At 41.6% G+C, this 19377-nt stretch overlaps 1 protein-coding gene across 5 annotated transcripts in view; it reads right to left on the bottom strand.

Annotated features, from left to right (window-relative positions):
* The window catches only part of SRGAP2 (SLIT-ROBO Rho GTPase activating protein 2), a 230731-nt gene that overhangs the window by 12161 nt on the left and 199193 nt on the right, over positions 1 to 19377 (bottom strand). For all 5 annotated transcript variants that reach the window (XM_084853307.1, XM_084853309.1, XM_084853308.1 and 2 more), the window contains 6 exons: positions 19101 to 19235; positions 15340 to 15445; positions 11586 to 11810; positions 6190 to 6269; positions 2461 to 2641; positions 1807 to 1953 (listed from right to left, as the gene is read on the bottom strand). In XM_084853307.1, coding sequence (XP_084709433.1) covers positions 1807 to 1953; positions 2461 to 2641; positions 6190 to 6269; positions 11586 to 11810; positions 15340 to 15445; positions 19101 to 19235 — 874 coding nt within the window. The remainder of the gene's footprint in view (positions 1 to 1806; positions 1954 to 2460; positions 2642 to 6189; positions 6270 to 11585; positions 11811 to 15339; positions 15446 to 19100; positions 19236 to 19377) is intronic.

Below are 19377 nucleotides of genomic sequence, written 5' to 3'. Positions count from 1 at the left end.
TTATTTTATCTTTATAAATGAAATATACAATACCAAACATACCAACAATCTAATCAATACTAGAATTTCCCAACAATACAATATTCTGATGAGGACACCATAATAACAAAAAGAGAAGGAAAAAGAAAGAAAAAAAAGGAAAAAGGCAAAAGGAGGAGGAAAGGAAGTGAAGAAAAAGGAAGAAGATTGTTTCCCCTTCCCCGTCCCCCCTCTCCCTTAAAGAATTAAATTTAAACTCCAATACCGCCCAGCCTCCGATGCCATTCTATTTTACAAACTATATCTATAACCTTAACAATCTTACAGTTTAATAAACAACCTTACATTTCAATATCATATCATCAATCTTATTTATTAATTAAATTATGAATCGCCCATCTGGCTGGTCACCCGGCCACTCTGAGCAATGTACAACAGTACAATTTAAAACAGTAAAATTACACATTAAAACATCGTCTAAAAATACCCTAACCAACCCAAATGCCTGCCTGAACAACCAAGTTTTCAACTTGGAGGAAAGTGGCGGAAGCTCATTAAAAAGGGGGCATGGTGGAGTTCCCTAGGGAGGGAGTTCTACAGAGTGGGAGATGAAATTATCATTTCAATACAGGCAATTCCAAAAAGGAAAGGATACTGCAGTCACCAGTATCTTTATTTTCTGAAATAAAGCAATATTTTCACTCTGCTTGAAAACAACAACAAAACAACAAACCAATGTGGTATAGTGGTTAGAGTGCCAGACTAGGAATGGGAAGGCACAGGCTCAAATCCCCACTTGGCCATGAACCTCAATGGGGTTACCTTGGCTGGTCACCATCTCTCAGCCTAACCTATCTGACAGGATTGTTGTGAAGATGGGGGGCGGGGAGGGAAAGAATCATGTACCAAAAAGAGGGAACTAATCTCAAGATGGTGAAAAGAAAGTTTAATTCTTTAAGAGGACTAACATGTTTCAGCCCGATATGATATTTGTGGCCTTCCTCAAAGAAAATCTTCAAAAGCTTTCAGAGAACTCTGTCAGGACTGGCATACATTTGAAAATAGGCAGGTATATTTCTCCTGGGATAAAGGCTGAATTGGGATGCAATCAAGATCTGAGCTAGATGAACTACTGTCCCAACACATCAGGACAAGTCACGGATTCTTAAGCATTTTTTAAAAATGTTGTATGAATGAGACAGGCTTTCTGTTACAATGAACAGAGGCAGCAATTTAGGAATGGATTACATTGTAAGTAAGTACCTGTTTCTGACAGCAAACCATTATGAATTTAGACTAGATGCCATGTGGTTGGAAACAATGACCAGATAATTCAGTCCTTTTGAGGGTGTGAGTTAGATGGTCATGATTTTGTTATTTCAGGAAGAACGCAACACTATACTATGAAGTAAATTGTGCGGTGGGCTTGTCGTTCCTACTGAAGCCTTAATAGTCAAACGACAAGACTCTTACTTTTATGTATGTTAATGGGAAACATATATAAATAAAGCAAGCGACTGGAACTACTGGGAGTGTCATGATGTAGTAGATACTGAAAATGTGCACATTTGTGAATTCCTTCCATTGAGGCTGAGGGGAGACAATGTGGCTGGAAATCTATCAAGGAAGGTGGTGCATTCTCAGACACTCAAAAAAGATGCCATAATATACAAACTGACCAAGTGCAAAACTAATTGGGCTGATCAGTGAGTAAGTAAAGAACACATCCTGGTTGGATATAGCAATCATAATTATCCCTTACTATATTAATTTTTTAACAATGGACAGCTCTTCATACAAAATAGAAAAGATAATATTGACTCTTACTTATTGATATTTGCAAGATAAATGTCCGCAACGTGGCTTCCACTTGGGCAGTTGGAACCAGCTCTGGCTGTCACTTTTTCTTCAGGTGGCTCGGAATTTACCTCTATTTCAGATTTTGGGCTTGATCTTTCTGATATGCCATCCTCACTAGAAAAGAAGTCACAACCCCAAACCCTATGTTACGTCCTCAAGATGCGCCACAGGAGGTTGCAATAACTACTGCCATGTTATCATCACAATGTTTGCTTTACATTAGAACATCTAATGTTAATGTCTTACTTAAAGGGGCCGTTACAGCAGCCAAAAGGCAGTTTGCAGAACTAGAGTGCTCTATCCAGGGAGATTTTATGGACTACATTCAGAAATCTGATCACATGGAACAACTAAGGTTCACAATACCCTAAGGCAGGGGTGGAGAACCTGTAGCCCTCCAGGTGTTGTTGATCTACAACTCCCATCATCTCCTACTACTGGTCATGCTGGCTGTGGCTGATTGCAGTTGGAATCCAAACACATCTGGAGAGCCACAGGTTCCCCATCCCTGCTTTAATGTGTGGTACATATTTCAAGACATCCCCCCCCCCCGAAATAATATAAACCTGGACCCCGTTCTTCCAAGCACTGTGCCCCAATGGCCCTTAGAGGTTAACATACGTGTCCTGGACAACGATGTACTGATGCGGGATCAGGCCATCAATTCCATTGTGGCGGCCCTCCCACCAGTCGTCAGAGGCCCGGTGGTAAAGCAGGAGGGAGGCCCCTTTCTTAAAAGACAGCTCACGTGCTGTTCGGCCAGCGTAGTCAAATCTGGCTATTGCTTCAATGGGTTCGCATTCTGCAAGAAAAAGAAACGTTTTGATGGATGTTCCTGTTTATAAAAGGCTTGCAAGTTTAATCCACTGGCCTTTTTTATTCTTAAGTTCAAAGATTCATATATGCCTGTCAGTGAAGAAGCAGCAGGTCAAATGGACATTACAGGCCAGTCAAAACACATTATACGTATATCCATCTCCCCACCATCCAAATTTGTACATTTCTAGTGCAACTAACACAGAGATTTACAACTCTTCTTAATCTCACTTATGAAAACAGTCTCTGGGCAAATGAACTGTGAGAGGATGTCCCAGGCATAGATGTATGAAAAACACTTAAATGCCTAATTTATTAAGATGAGAATAAGTGTTGAGCCCACATGTTTCCCACTGATGTGCTGGCCTCAGCACTTTGATCCTTCTCCCTTTAAAACACAATATCCCATTAAGTCCGAAAACAGGGAACTGTGGTTTCATATTTACCGAACAGGTTCTGAAACTATGGTTTAATGCTGAAGATATCCATTTGAAACAGGTAAGAGTTATATGGGTAGATACCCAAAGGATTATCTTTATTGGACCGAGGTTGCTTGCATCTTGCTTAGCCATATCCAGTTGTTCTAGGTTTCCTGGTTCCTGTTGCCTATACAGTAGACAGTCTTCATGGCCATTGCTCACAAGGTCTTGTTCAGTTCTCCTTCCTGAACCAAACCTGCTTTCTTGCTCTCGCTCTTTCCATCTATTTGCAAATAAATGTTTTCCTCTCCCTCTGTAGTTTCAAAACTACACAGTGGTGCACCTCTGTCTCTGCTTAGATCATCTGCCTACAACAGCATTTGAGAATGCACCCTGCAAATTCTACTGGAAACTTGGTGTAACAGACAAATCTATAAGGACTATACAACCCTGGAGTGAATCCACTCCTAAAATGAAACACCCCCCCCCTCCAAAAGAGGTTAGTGGGAATATGGAAGACCAATCACATTTAACCCCAGCCTTAAGCATCCAAGGAGGTCATCACAAACCTTCGCACCTCTGGGATATGTCCCGCTTGTCAAGGTTGGACCTCAGTCGCTTTGTAATCCAGTCCATGGCTCTTACCTTTCATCCTATCATTCTAGGTCACTATTTTGCGATTTGTTATTACTCCACACTACCGTACCACCAATCAAAACCTCTGCCGCTGACAACCCCATATTCATCTTGAGTCCTGTTCTGTCTTCCCTTCCCTATCTTTGACAGCAAATTTTGTTTGGCTCAGATGAACATACTCATTTGAAGTATAGTATTTTCAATTCACGCTCAGTTTGGAAGGATTTTCTCTTGGCTGGCTAAGCCATGGCATTAAAGCTTAATAACAGCATGAATCAGGCTAAAGGAGAAAGTAATTCCTTGGGAACGGTCAACAGTGGTCTGGGCAGCCTCTGAATGTGCTTAGAAGCAAAGAGTCTTCAACACTGCTGCCTGACCCATCAGTCTCAGTCATCTCCTCTTGCCAATCAGTTGAGCTTAACCCCCGAGGCTGCAAAGCACAGGCTGACCAAAGGCTAAGCAAGTGCATCTGCTAGATTGAAAATTCAGTAATGGATTTTTCAGATTTGTCTAAACAATGCATTATAGAGTAGTTTGTAGATAGAAACTTCAATTAATCAGCTCATACAAGTTAATCAAGCTGCTTACCAGGGTGACAAACCTTTCACTTATACTTTTAGCTCAGATTGTGCTCCCCCCCCTGCCCCCAGTACATACACCTTGAGTTGTGTGGTTTAATATTCTGGCTCCTATTTTCCTCTAGGTTGTTTAGTTTCTTGGCACATTTGTTTTCTTTTTTTAGGCATGCCTTCTTTCTGCATTTTATTACAAGCAAAGGAACAGTATATTCATGTAGCAATTGTTTATTGTACCAAAAACAGCAGGACACTCAGGTTTCTTAACTTCCAATATTCCCTTTTGGAATTTAGCCTGGCAAAGGGCATTGACTTCCAATGCCCAGCAGGCCTGCCCTCCTCTCCTCTCTGAAGATGGGAGCAGCCAGTTAGCCTTTGTCCATTGATTACCACTCAATGAACCAAGGAAGGCTCCGACATCACTGCAATTATTGTCCTGGCTGAGTTGTCATTAGCACTTGACAAAGTAAGACACAATGGAATTGTACAGCTGGGGGAGAAAACCATTTAATCCAAGTCTCTGTCCTAAAACAGGACTGTTAAATAAATGTAAACCTCATGCCAGACCCTTCAAGATTACAGTTAGGATGGTTTAACTCCCACAGTACCAAGAACACAAAGCAGGAGCAAATGAAGTGCCCCATGCCAGAGGTGACTGCCTAATTAACGAAACAGTGCAGTTAGATGTCCAGATGGCTCCAGTATAAGTGAGCCACCGTGATGCTACAGGGGAAGTTCAGAGACCACAGCCCTTTTCATGTGGTACATCTCTATCTTTCTGTCTTGTGGGCACTTCACTGGAATCTTGTAGAGATCAGGAAAGTATTAAAAAAGGCATACCAATTTTGTGGTTCTAGGTAACAAATACAGTCAAAAAGCTCAAATCCATCTTGCCTTGCCACTTACTCCAATTCTTCCAGCAAGCTTATATGCAGATATCTTTTACATCTACAGGAATGCTATTAATTGATCTTCATAAATACATTTTGGCTCAAAGTTTTCAAACTAGGACACACTGTTACTCTGTAGAACCAGTTACTAAAGATGATGAGGGACAAAGGCTGCATTTGTTGCTGGTCACTCGCTGATGCCACAGCTAGAAATGGAAGGTTAGGTCACCCTTGCATGCATGCCAAATGGCCATTCTATCTTACCTCAGATACACAAATTCTGCAGTTTGTCAGGACTTAGCCCTGAACAGAAAAGCTCCATCTAGCCCGTGGTTTGATAGCAATATTTAGTTTGAAGATCCCTATTAGTACTTTTTACAGAGAGAGGAACAGATATTTCAGTCAAAGAGGGTTTACCCAATGCTAACACTAAAGCAGTTGGGGAATCAAAGGAACTACAGCAAGTTGAGATATATCTATCTCAATGTGTACCAATATCCAGTGGACATCGTATGTGCCATCAGACAGAATATTTGGAGTCCATGAATATATGCAAGTGACTAATTACCAAAGACCATTGAAATGGAAACATGCCTAGAAGTCCACTATCGCGAAATGGATAGAATAGCATTAGCCTCCAAAGGTTTTCCTTACTGGCTTCTTTCTAGGAATATCCCTTGGAAGCATCGCTTTGCGCTTTCCACCAAGGACATGCTGCATGAGTGTTGTGTGCAGCAAACTTTTGGGAAGTGACATTTCAATATCTCATGCCAAGTGTTGACAGAATGTGGTGGCTGTAGGTGACTGGTGTGCAGGTTGGCATCCAGGAAGGGGAATATCCCCACAGCTGACTGTGGAGTCACAGTGCTGCCAATGTGGAGTTCATGGCTCTTTTCCCAGGCAGCCCCTGCATCCATCCACAGCGTTGGCTGCCCTTTCCCCTTTCAGGGCATCGGTGGAGGTCAGCAATGACTAATTGAGGCAGCACTGAAGTAGCTATGAGACACGGCTTACCATCATCACTTGTATGGTGTTCAGTGGCCATATCCTGAGCTGTATCTTCTGTAGAAGCTGTCTCCCCATGAGGGCTTTCACTGTAATAAGAAGAAATAGAGAGAATTACACTGATGGGATTGTCCTCCTGTTTTCTAGAAGAGGAAAGATAATTGGTAAGTGGCATTGGTAAGTGGCATTTCAGGTATACCTGAAATTCAGTACGGAAATTGTAGCCTTCCCTAACCTGGTACCCTCCATATGTTTTGGACTACAGCTCCCAGGATTCCTGACCTTGCTGGCTGGGGCTGATTAGAGCTGAAGTCCAAAACATCTGGAAGGCACTAGGTTGGGGAAGGTCTAATTCTAGCTGATCTAATTCTTTCTGGAAAGGAATGATTGATGGGGACACGTTCAGACAGTAGTAACATATTGTGGTTTGGGTAAGTACAGTAACTTTTCTCCTTGATCTTACTTTGGCACAGGGGGGAGGGAAGCCCTACATCACACAGAGTGTTAGACATGGGGGCTTGGGAGTGAGTCAGAAGGTGGAAGGAGCATGCCCTACTGTAACAACTTCCATCTACCTTAGCGCTGGAGAACATGTGAAGTTGCCTTATAGTGCACCACAGCATTGGTCCATCTAGCTCAGTGAGGTCTGTTCTGATTGGCAATGGTTCTTCAGGGTTTCCAATAGAGGACTGCTACCTCTTACTTCTAAATGGAAATGCTGGGGATTGAACCAGAGACCAGAAGAGCTATGGCACTTTCCAAAATGTTTTTCTGGTGCAGAAAAATATATGGCAAAGGGTGTGTTGTGTTTGTGGCGTGAATGGCGGTTTCAGGCAAGTGACTTGCATACAATATCGCTTTAGCTGTTGCAACACAAAATGAGGCTTATGTTGCAAAAGCTACAACTGTGAATAGGATATGGCTGAAATGTATGTTGTAAACCACTCATACATAGGCAGGCAGAAAGAGTTCTAAACTAATAAAATACCCCTGTTTATCTCCCGATGGCTTCGCTACAAACACAGCTTTCTTTCTATATGCACTATATACACTATACCCAAAGGCTCTCAGAAAAAAACTGGCATAGGTAGTCAAGTAAATACTTAATTTACGTTGGTTTGAATTTGAAGCCCCTTTTCCAGAATAACACTGATCATCCAGAAAAATGGGGAGCCCCTCACCCCTGCCAGTGCAGAGTTTTCATTTCCTTTTTTTAAATTTCACCAAGCTCTCTTAGATAATTAGGCCCCAGAAGCACTCAGGAATATAGATGCTACTGGGCACAAGTTTTAAAAAGGTATTAGGCTATACAGTGATATGTGCTATGAGTTTCATCCAGTCCACTGCAGGCACAGTGTAGTGCTGCTGAAAGATCCCCACATTGCATAATAGAGCCCTGTTGCCCATGTTCATCAGACGAGGCCATTATGGGGACTGGGAGGCCTGTTGTGCATCTCCCATATTCTGATCCAGCCTTCCTCCTCTCCTTTTGGTCAAGGAAACATGATCTGAGCTCATGTTCCTTGACTCAGTGGTGTATTTGTGTGTAGGGTGGTGAAGTCTGGGCAGGAAGCACACCCAGTCTTCCCCACACACCCCTTTTAAGTACTTGGCCTACATAGTGCCCATACAGTGGGGTGGGAAGGAAAGACAGGGCTCTGATATGCTCAATGGGAAGAATTCTCTGCGTGGACAGTTGTACACACTTGCAGTAGATTGATTAAAGCCTTGAACTGAAAAGGGGGTGGGGAGGAATAGGTATGAGAACTCAGACACTTTCAAAGCTCAGTAATAATTAGGAAACACCATTTTGCCCTATTATGGTAGTACCAGGATCAAATAAAAAGTTGTTTGTGTCAGTCTTTCAACATAAAAACTTGTTTGTGTACAGTCTTTCAACTCGATGGCCTTGTAGGCCCCTTCCAACCCTACTATTCTATGTTTCTATGATACCTGGAGCTGCCAGAGAAACCAAAAAACACAAACAAATACAAAAAACACTGCACAGTGATGTGCTTCATATTCTGTCTCTTTTCTGGTAAAAAAAAACCCACTGTGGTTATATGCAATAAAACTGACTGACTGACTGGCTTCCTATTGTAGGAATAAACCAATAGCCATTTTTAATCAAAGTGGTTGTGTCTAGATGCATATGCATGTTCAACAAAATGGAGCATCTTGTTGCCGTTAATCCACATAAACCCATACCATTCTAGCTGCCCCCAGAATCTGTGCCTTAGTAGGTGTTGGGCAGTCTTTCTATATTTTCAAAGCAGGATAAAGGATTTAAAGCTAACAGCTAGTGTTTCATAAAGATTTTGAGATAATGGAGCATGCAACTAAAGTGTACTGACGAACAATGGGAAAGAGAGGACTACAAGTCATTCCTGCCCCTCTCCCAGCTTAATTCTCACTCATAATTCCTTTCCTTGGTCTAAATAGATATTTTCTTTGTAACTCTTATGGGGCCTCTTATATGCTGTAACAGGTCAATGAACAGGCAGAACTGAAGAATATAAATGCTTGCAATTTAAAAAAGAAAAAATCAAACTAGCTGAGCCACTAGGGGACCCCTGTGCCACATGCAAAGCTCTGAGGCCAAATCCTCCATGCAGTATTACATAATCCTATCATTGCTATGAATCATCACTGGTGATTACCAGTTACTGAAGGTGATGCTTTCCCTAGCTTAATTACTCTCCACACAAGGAAATAATCAGAACTCATTCGTCTTTAAAGGAAGAGAAATGGGACAAGTTCAGAGATTCAATTGTTTTTTCTACAAATATGGCAATTCCATCCCACTCCCGTCACCTTCTGCAGGAGAGCTCTATGCATCCTGGTCTTGTGGACACTACAACACCCATTCAGAGTACAGGCCAATTCATTTTCACATGTTTTCTAAAATCAAAACTTCTCATTACAGTTTGTCCTACAAAAGTTGGACCATGTATAAGACTGCAATGCAGATGGACATTTCTAGTTCTGAACTGACTAGAAAGTTGGCTCACAGTAGGAAAAAAAACCCCACGGCCATGCGAGTCCACCTATATTTGTGAGAAATGGATGTGCTAAAAAAAACAAACAAAACTGAATTGCAATGTATAAGAAGCTTTCCACATTTAGATCTGTCCCAGCAACCAAAGATAAATAAAAAAATGGTCAACTTGGCAAGGCCATGATTATTATTTAATTCAGCAGGCTAAGATCTGTTTGGGCAATACTTCCTCTGTCATCACTGCCGCACTCCTCACCCCCACCAATGGGAAAGATTAGGAACAAGTCTCAGCCTTCCACATTCTTCCTTACTCTCCTTACCACGAAAGGTCAACACTCAAAACAGGGAGATCCCTCCCTTATTTGAATCTGTGATTGCCTCTGAACTTGGAAGATTAAATGCTCTTTAAAGAGGGTTCATTGCTCCACCTCCACCTTGTAGCTTCAATATTTGGGGGGCAGCAATCACATTGTGACAAAAAAGGATGCAGTGAGACTTATTAAATGTTACTTGTTCCATGACTGAAGCATCAGTCTCATGATGTAGGTCAGGACTGTCAGGGGCTGCATGTCAGTAATGCATGGAGTCACAACACAAAGTGAGTGGAGTCAATGCTAGCATGTGCCTGTCCCATTTTCACTCACTCACTCATACACACACACACACACACGCCCCACCTCCTCAGCTGATCAATGCAGATCAATTGTGGGGTGGAGGGAATTTCCCTTCCCAGTACTGAGAGACGCTCCCTTTCTCACCACTGTGCAGGGGAAAGGGCTCACTTCTGATCAGATAAGCTCTTTACCATCTCTCATTGCTGGGGCAGATGAAAGGGACAGGACTTGTGGAAGAAAGCTTGATGAGCCAGATGGGGAACCCTTGTGGACTGTATTCAGAGGTTCCGCTTGTCTGATGTAGGTCATAAAACTGGTCTAAGCTATGGAGAATAATAGAACCAAATTGCTTCTGAAGCAGCCTTTTATAGTTTGCTTGCAAAGATGTACAAAGCCTACAGTATTACGTAGTTTATACTTTTCTCAGATTATATTTCCAAAAGTTTTATTTTATTTTTATATAACAATATTTATTTTCACAAAAAGAAAAAAAAATACAAATAATATCACTCAGGAAAGAAGATTACAACTAGAAAATCTATTATACAATACTTAGTATTTCTTCGCGAATTCCTTCATATGATTCAATTCTATTCCAGTACAACAAGAAGGGTCTTCAACTGTCCATGAGTACAGATAGTCTATTTTCCCAGAGTCTTTTATAACGAATAATTTTTATCACCACCAAAGTTTGCCAGGCACTTTAGAGCCAATTGTCCATAGTAGATAAGTTTGATTTCTTCCATTATTTTCCACAATTTTAGATGCTTCCTTAAAATTTCAGCAGCTGAAATAGCAAGTAACTCAAGTTTCTAGACCCCTTTCCCAGCTGAGAACACCACGGCATGTTGTCCTGCAGGCTCTAAGTAAAGGCACTAACAGAAGACCTTTATTAAGAATCTTGTGATCATGTTGTAACCAGCCTAGGGTCTTTCATCATTAAAAAATAGGAAGGGGCAAACAAAACAAAGATCAGCAGCAAATAAAAAGGCTTCACTTTTTGGAATACAAGAATATACTTTGCAGCCCAGGATTCCATGTCTGCATGGTAGTTCAGAGGGAAAGCAAAAGGATCATTTTGATGGTCTGTCCACTGGTACAACCGACTGGGTCATTTTGATGTTACTCCTTTCAGTAAATAGTGGGGAAGAGCAAACAGCTCCCTTCCCCCACTACAATTGCTGCCCACCCTCTGATGACAGGAGCTCCTGCTCCAGCTGAATTGTTTGCAGATGTTGGCTTCAGACTGAATGCGCAGCCAGGCCCCCTGGGTGCTGGGCTCGAGAGAAATGAAGGTTTCAAGTTTTCCCCCTTGTCGCTGCTACCCTGAAATTAAACCATGCTGCAGCTTTCTAGGTTCAGCTGCTATCGACCTTGTCTCTGAAGTAAGTCGCTCAAGACATGCAGAGAAATGAGAAGAATGTCAGTGATGAATTCAGGCAATGTGTCTGCTGTGCAGCTTTCAACAGCAGATTAAGGCAATTACCATAATATCCTTATAGACGGTTTCATGGACAGGTCTGATTGGATTAGTTTCCTTCAGTATAATGAAGCACCGCCATGGTAAAGACTCTCTAAATACTCAGTGGCTGTATGTTTAGGGTGGGAAAGGCAGTTGTATTTTGGACTCCGAATGGCAGCCATCTTGGCTTTGCAAAATATACAAACAGGATAAATTCTGGGACCAGCACTTGAAACTGGAAAACAGCAGCACTGCTGAAATACGCAATTTAGTAATTACATAATCTAGCATGCTGCCCCCTTCACTTGTTACCCATTACCTCCTACCGTACCAGTAATCCTCAGTGCTTCCACCCCTCGTGTACACAGGGCCCTCCAGCTCTCTTGGTCCTGGGAAGACATTCTCATGTTGTATGATTATAGTTTTGATGAGCTCATTGACATGAGCTTGGCAGGAGACCTGATCATGGCCTTCAGGCACTGACATCAGTGTGGGTCCAAAGCAGATGGCTAAATTGTAGGGGTCCATCATGTTCTCTTCACTGAACTGAGATAAACTGCAGGAGAAGAAATGGAAGAGGGTGAATAAGAGCAACAATACGGACAACTCCCAGTACAGAGCGAATTGTTAAAATGAAGGGAGGATTTAAACTTGATCTAATGTGGTAAGAATGTCTTGAGGCTACTTAAGAAAAATGATCACCACCCTAAGCACTGATGGTATTTACTGAGGGAACAGGGAACTTTCCTGGATATAACACCTTGGATCAAATTCGGTTTTGCTTGCATGGATGGTGTTTCTCTGACACAATTTGCACTGAATGCATATTCAGAGCACTTTCCTGCTGGCTGACACATTGATTTCTTTATTAAACAGCCGGCAGCTTTTCCATTTTCTGAACATCCCTTCAATTAACACATAGAGCATCTGTTAAAAGTGTGTGTGTGTGTGTGTGTGTGTGTGTGCTGGGAAGAGTCATGATCTAGTTCCCTTTTAAGGAGGTTTATTCTCTGTGCAGAATGAATGTTGCTGCCAGAGATTTATTTCTTGGCATTTTGTTCTGTGCACCCTGCCTGGATAGCAGCTGCAGCAGCAACACCTCATATCCAGCCAAGAAGCAGATGAAAGTGTGACTGAGCCTGGTGCCGCATGGTTCACAGCACAAGGCTGTAAAGAACCTAGCAACCAGCACATCCCTCTGACTTTTTTCATTTACACCCTTCCTCACAGACATTTCTCTCTCCTTCAGCTGCCCAAGAACTGCTGAGAACATTAAAACCTCATTGCCAACATTCAGCATGGAATGCCAGTCATGGCCATTTTGAACGTTCCTCGGCATGACGTGGTGAAAACATCTGAAGTTAAACAAGACTCAGAGTGACAACTCTGAAAGTCTGGCGGCCCTGGCCAACCCCACTTTACTACTGCCATTTGGGAAGTTCTGTCTGCAACTGCTATGAGCATAATTAAAAGTGCTATTGTTGAACTCAGAGATCTCCAAAGGGCAAAAGGAGAGTGCTCTATACTGATGCAGCTCTCTTTCCTCAAAGTCTCACCAGAGACTAAGCTCCATTTGGAAGCATTTCATTATTTTTAATGGGCTATTTTATCACATGCTTTACATTGCAACCCCCACCCACCCTACAAGTCCTACAGAGGGGGCAGGCTAGAATTCCAATACCTATGTATTATGTATGAGAAATGAACTTGGCTAGGTAGCAAAATTCAGTATCTAGAACCTATCCTTCATCTTCTTGCATTCGTACGCAGCATTCTCACAACCAAACTACCTCCCTCCACAGTTTGGATGCCCATTACTTTGAACATCTGCAGAATTATTTGTAGAAGGAATTACAGTATGCATTGGGGAAAATGCATTTCCTGCAGAGTAATGCTGTCTTCTTAACCTACAGGTTTGTGTGAATAAAACTTAAACCAAACCTGTCAATTTGGGCCTTTCAAAGCACCAGTTAACGGGTAAGCACAAAGCAGAGTTATTAGATGCCTGGACAATTTCTTTTGAAACATGCACAGTTTTCCAGTCCAGTTCTTTGAATAATGAGACACTATTAAGGGCGGAAGTAAACATTCACTCCAGTGATTTAAGAAGTGGCATCAGAAGAATGGGAATCCCAAGGCATGGAAGAATTTCTTAACGTTGTTATGGAACGTATATATTCCTGAACTGCAGGAAGTGTGGTCTTTCTTATTCAGAACTGTCCAGAGGGATGGCAGGACAATGGCAAACTTTGTGGGGGTATGTTTTTGAATTTCCCAGGCTGCAAACAAGACCCCATTGTTTTCCAATGCAATACCATAGGAAGTCTCAAGATACGACTTATTTTAACTGAGCAAAAATGATCTAGTACTCTTGAATTACAGACATCACAAAACGTAGCTGTTTTCACAATATTTTCATTTAAAAGCAGGTAACAGCAATAATGGTCCAGGTGATTTTTATGAATATAACTCTGCCTGAACAAGAAAAATACTGCATCTTGGCTTTTCATTATATACTACTTTCATACAGAAACAGTATACCAGGGTTGGGCAATACGCAGCCCCACATGTGGTCCCAGTTGCAGCTCCCTGAATTCAGTCCACAGGGGTGGTGGGGCAAAAAATGCCCCCTGGACCTCCTGCAGTTGCCCATCCTTGCAGTATAAGGTACACAGATCCCAACCATAAGGCAACTGCAAACATTTCACACATCAAAAATAAAAGTGATATTTGGAGATGGGCTCAAGCAGGAAACTGAGATAGCACATACCTCTAATAAAAGATATGAACGCTAAATTCTTAAGCAGGCAGGAACTCAGTTCTCTGCACAATTTGAATAACACAGAATCACACACAAATAAAATCCCTTTATCAATAAGAGATTGGCCCATAATCAGAAGTAACAATAACATGAACAGACATTAACACCTGCACACAATGCCTCCTGTCCTTTTCTGTTTCTGAGGTGGCTGATCAAGGAATAATCCAATGCTATAGTCTCACTAAACTACATCAGAGCACACTCTGTTCATGCCATAGAATTTCATAGGGACATTCCCTAATGTTCTTCCTTGTCTTCAGGCCAAGGAAATGATTGAGAAAAAGCCACTCCCCTAGCCCTAAAAACTCTCATTACAAGAAGCAGAGAATATACAACCAATACCAGCATAACCCTTTGCATCCTCATCTAAATCCACAGCACTCCCTTATCCTTTTCATCACTGATTTTACAAAATCAGAAATTTCATTTCTTCAAGTCAATGTCCAGTCAGATGGATATTGTCCCCCAAATTATGACAACATTAGACTGGGAAAAGTGAATGCCAAATCCTCGGTACTTATGAGCCAAACTCACATCAGGAATGATCTTGATGCAAGAGGGGAGAATGGAGAACTTTTTCTCCTCCTCTGTGAGCTTGGCATACTACCACTTCTGTGTTCTTCACACACCCACTGCAGTCTTGAAAGCAGACATTTGTGTAAAGCTATATTACATTACAGCTTTAGTCTCAAGAGTAACTTCTGGGAATGCTCCAGTACTTAAATAAGAAAAGTAAGATGAGAAGTGGCCTTCAGACACCTCTATAGTGCTCTCTCTAAGATTCATACTTTTCATTTCCTGAATCCAATTAAGATTTCTAAAGTTTGGGGTTGTTTTGGACCCAGCAAAGTAGAGAAAAAGGAGAATAAGACATCAAACATTTATTAGCATGCCAGACTGAGTTGCAATTAAGATCAGAAATGGCAAACTGAAAGCCGCACAATTCCAAGTGCCCCCATTTATGATAGTTAGCCAACAGACCCAGAAGAAAGCTCTAGATCTAACAGGCTGAAGTTACAGGAGGGTAGAGTTCAGCTGAAAAATCGGAGAAACTTCTTAATAGAAAAAGCAGCTTGACAATGGAACCAATTTCTGGGGGCAGGGTGCTAGAGATAGAGCCATCTGTGGGAGATGCTTTAGCTCAGCATATCCTGCATCAAACAAGGGTGGGACTAGATGGCCTATATGACCCCCTATGTCCCTACGATTCGTCCCTTGCAAACCAATGCTACTGATTTCTCAATGGCTTTCAAGGAATACTTACTGATTGAGGAAAGCAAAGAGGTATCTCATTACAATCAAAGTGGTTTTAGGCAAAGTCAGTAGGACTTTCCGGATGTGCAGAGCTCTCTCTTGAAGATTATCCATTGCTAAAGGGAAAAAGGAAAAAGAGCACCACAGACTTCTGCTGAAATCACACAGGAGACACTACAGCATCTATGTAATCTTTGCTTTACTACTCTAAGAGTAGCTTCATGCTTACATAGGCATAGGAAAAATCCGCTTTAGAGCTGTCACATGTGAAGGTTGTGCTAAAACCTATTTTATCATATGCACATGCATTAGGAACTCACCAACACTTGCAATATCCCGAGATGCGAGATGAAGTGAAACAGAAGTGTGTGCAATCTTCACATGATGGTATATATGGCTATTTTCTTGTATCTCTATAGTGTGACTATGTAATCTGTGTGAAAGTAGTGTAATCTGTGAACTGGCCTTAAGCCTAAAATGGGTTTGGGGTGAGGGTAGATGGCAGAATAAAATAAATCTGGAAGAGAAGAGGCTGACCAGTTCTTGAAACTTTTTTCTAGAATATAATTGAGGGAAGATTCACAACCTATTCTGAAAAAGGTCCTTCACACCAGAGAATGTGGGGCTGCCTTTAAAGATGGCTCAGAAACTTCAGCTGGTGCAGAATGTGGCCATCCAAGTATTGGTAATGGCTAGGTGGTCAGTTCATGAGACACTTATATGGCACATGATGTGCTGTTGCCTCTGTGTTTCTCAGCTCAGTTTAAAATGTTGGTTTTAACTTTTAAAGCCATAAAGAGAGGCAGTGTGGTGTAGTGGTTAGAATGCTGGACTGGGGCTTGGGAAATCTAGGTTCTAGTCCCCGCTTGGCCACAAAGCTCACTGCGTGACTTTGGGTCAGTCCCTGACTCTCAGCCCAACCTACCCCACAGGGTTGCCGAGAGGATAAAATGGATAGGAGGAGGATCATGTAAATCACTTTGGGTTCCTTGCAAGAGGAAAAAAAGCGGGATAAAAATGTAATAATAAATTGAAAAAAACATTTTAAAATGGCTTGGGACCAAGTTACTTGAATGACCGCCTGCACCCCTATCAGCCTGCCTGCACTTCAAGAACAGCAACAGAGGCCCTTCTGATGTGCCCACCTCTGAGAGCAATTAGACTGGTGGGTATGAGGAAGAGGGTCTTTTCAGCAGTGGCCCCACATCTTTGGAATGTATTGCCAGCTGGGGCACACCAACTCCTCTCCTTATAGGCTTTTAGGAAAGACTTAAAGACCCATTTGTTTGCACTTGATTTCTCTTGAGATAGGTTCTATTGGATTGCCTATTGTTTTAGCTGCAATTATTTATTGGTTTTAGTACTGGCGGGGGGCAGGGACTGGATATTTTTGGTTTTTATTATCATCACTGGTTTTATTAATATTTGAAGTTTACTGTTATTTGTATCTTATTTCTGGAAGCTATCTTGAGAGGATTTATACCTATACATGTTTTTAAACAATCAAAACAATCAAACAAACAAACTTGGTAGATCTACACAGTAGGTAGGATATGCACAAGAGCTTTGTGTAACTGCATGCAGCCCTTTTGTAGCCGCTCCTTTCCTCCCTTCATGCAAGCGGCAAAATAAATGAGGTAGCAGCACTTAACCAGTGTTTCCTGTTACGTCTGAACCAGCAGCTATGGTTAACAGCTTCCAAATAAACCAAGATTCGGAGGGCAACTAGCTGTGTGAGGTTGCATGCAGCCTGTGCATGTCTTGGCTTACAAAGCCAGGATTGGATTGACTAAACTAGGCAGCGTGGAAGGACGGAGTGTTGTCTGTTGCACCAGCCACAACAGAAAAGCCCATTAAAGTTAGCTCAGTAAGGTGGGTGTTTTAAGGGAAATCTTTGGCATGGTGCTCCACAGATAGATTAACATAACTGAAGAGTGAGGTAAAGAGCTCTGTCTATAGCAGCCTAATGGGAAAAAAGTGGGCAGCATAAATCCTTGGCCCTGGAAGTCCAGAATTCTTTGGCAACAGACTGCTCTTTTCATCTAACAGGAGTTAAACTGCATAGACTCATTTGCTGGGAGAATGAAACCACAGATCCTTTTAAAAGGAGCTCTCCTACATGCTACTTCAAAGGCTGCTTCCATCACGGACCTCCTTACGCCCGGACAATGGATTCACTGTTTGCTATTCGAGCGAGTCAGCACTAAAGAGTTCATTGTAAAACTAGAAGTCACAAGAGCAAAAAAATAGATAAAAAAGCATCCCTGAAATGATAAAGTTGTAAGTTCCCAGCTTAACTTGTTGAAAATCATTTTATATGTTCCACACAGAAACATGGGAAGGAATGTCTCTTATGGTTATGGAAGGTAGCCAGTAAAGAAAAAAAAAACACCCCACAGCTGCTGGCTTTCTAAAAATATATATACAGCCTAAGACATATTGTACCTATAGTATCTTCAAACAGTAAAGACAGTCAATCCAATAAAATAAAAAGGGCAACTTAAGTTAACTTAAAAAATAAGTTATTAGGAGGCTTCCTTTACAGTGTAACTTAATCCTGATCAGTTTGTCTTTAACATAGTATCTCCCTGATGTGTTATTAGTTGTTTTAATCTGTTAACCTTGATGGAATTCCCAGATTAACAGCGATAATTTAAAAAAAGAAAGAAAAATAATGAAATAAACAAACATTCAAATTGATGAACTCATTGCAATGGGTCAGGGCTTGTGAGAACCAAACACTGGCCCTTTTTCCTGCTCTGGTCTTGCATTTAATGATGCCATTTCAGAAGAAAACTGGTGCAATCAAATCCTAGGATCCAAGAAGGCCTTACATAATTCAGGTCTCTTGCTTGCTTTCCATGTGAAACTGTCAACGGATTAAGGAATGTTCTGAGAAGCTAGCGGCATGATTTTTAAGAGATAGCTTAAGTTCTACAAGTGCTGGGGGTGAAGAGGGAAGATTTTGTAGACACAGAGGATGGATAAAAAGCTGTAATATGTAAGATGTTCTCATAAACTGTATTTTGAGGGGGAGGTGAACAGGGAGAGAAAAATGTCTTCTACTTTGAAAGATGGAAAAAACTTTATCATAGATGACAGTTTATGCTGATGCAGTTTAAGCCAGAAATGTTCTTCTTGAGGTAGAACTTTTAATACATTATATTCTTATTGATTCATAAGTTGTTGTTGTTCAGTCGTGTCCAACTCTTCATGACCCCATGGACCATAGCACGCCAGGCCTTCCTGTCCTGCACTCTCTGATTCATAAGTACTTTGCATCAATTAATGGTTTTAACAATGGGCTGGATGCAGACGTAGTCATGCTTAGGGCACAATCCTATGCATGTTTAGACAAAGAAAAGGCCTACAAGTCCCAGCATTCCCCAGGTGGGAGTTGTAGGCCTTTTCTCTGTCTAAACATGCATAGGATTGTGCCCTTAGGCTAACTTAAGCCCCATTGATTTCAATGGGTCCGTTCTAAATATGACTAAGTCTGGATCCAACCTATTTTGTTTATTGCTTACATACAAGTTATAAATTGTTGTTTTCACATATTCCCTGAAGAACATTTCTGCTTCAAAACATACTGGGATAAAGTATCTTGTGTGTCATATTTAAGGTTTTTTTTTTTTTTTTTTTTGCACCTTTGTAGTTTGTGATTCATTTTTGCAAGTTGTATAAATGCAGCCGGGGGGAAGGGGGGGGAGGGGACTGCATTTCTTTGCAAGCCTTATTGCCAAACTAATTCATTTCATTCGTGCTACTTACTGACACAGGCAATCAGGTCATGAAAGATTTCCTTGGGGAAGAGGGGATGTTCCAGCCCGCGAAAGTAGAGCTTCAGAACTCCTGCTATTGAGTCCATATCGTGATCATTTTGGTCTCCAGCCAGCGGATCCTCCCCTGGTTACCACAAAACAAGAACAACAACAAGATAGCAAACAGAAAAAGTACATATTAAACAAACGAAATATGGACTGCTGCATTAGAAGAGCAAATCTCAGATGAGAGAATTCATAGGAGTGAAACCAAGTCGTTCACAATG

Source organism: Heloderma suspectum, chromosome 4, assembly GCF_057233095.1.
Source record: "Heloderma suspectum isolate Gila_16-S chromosome 4, 16-S_ref, whole genome shotgun sequence".
NCBI lineage: Eukaryota > Metazoa > Chordata > Lepidosauria > Squamata > Helodermatidae > Heloderma > Heloderma suspectum.
The sequence above is the reverse complement of the archived record's forward strand: the minus strand, read 5'-3'. Positions and strand labels throughout refer to the sequence as shown.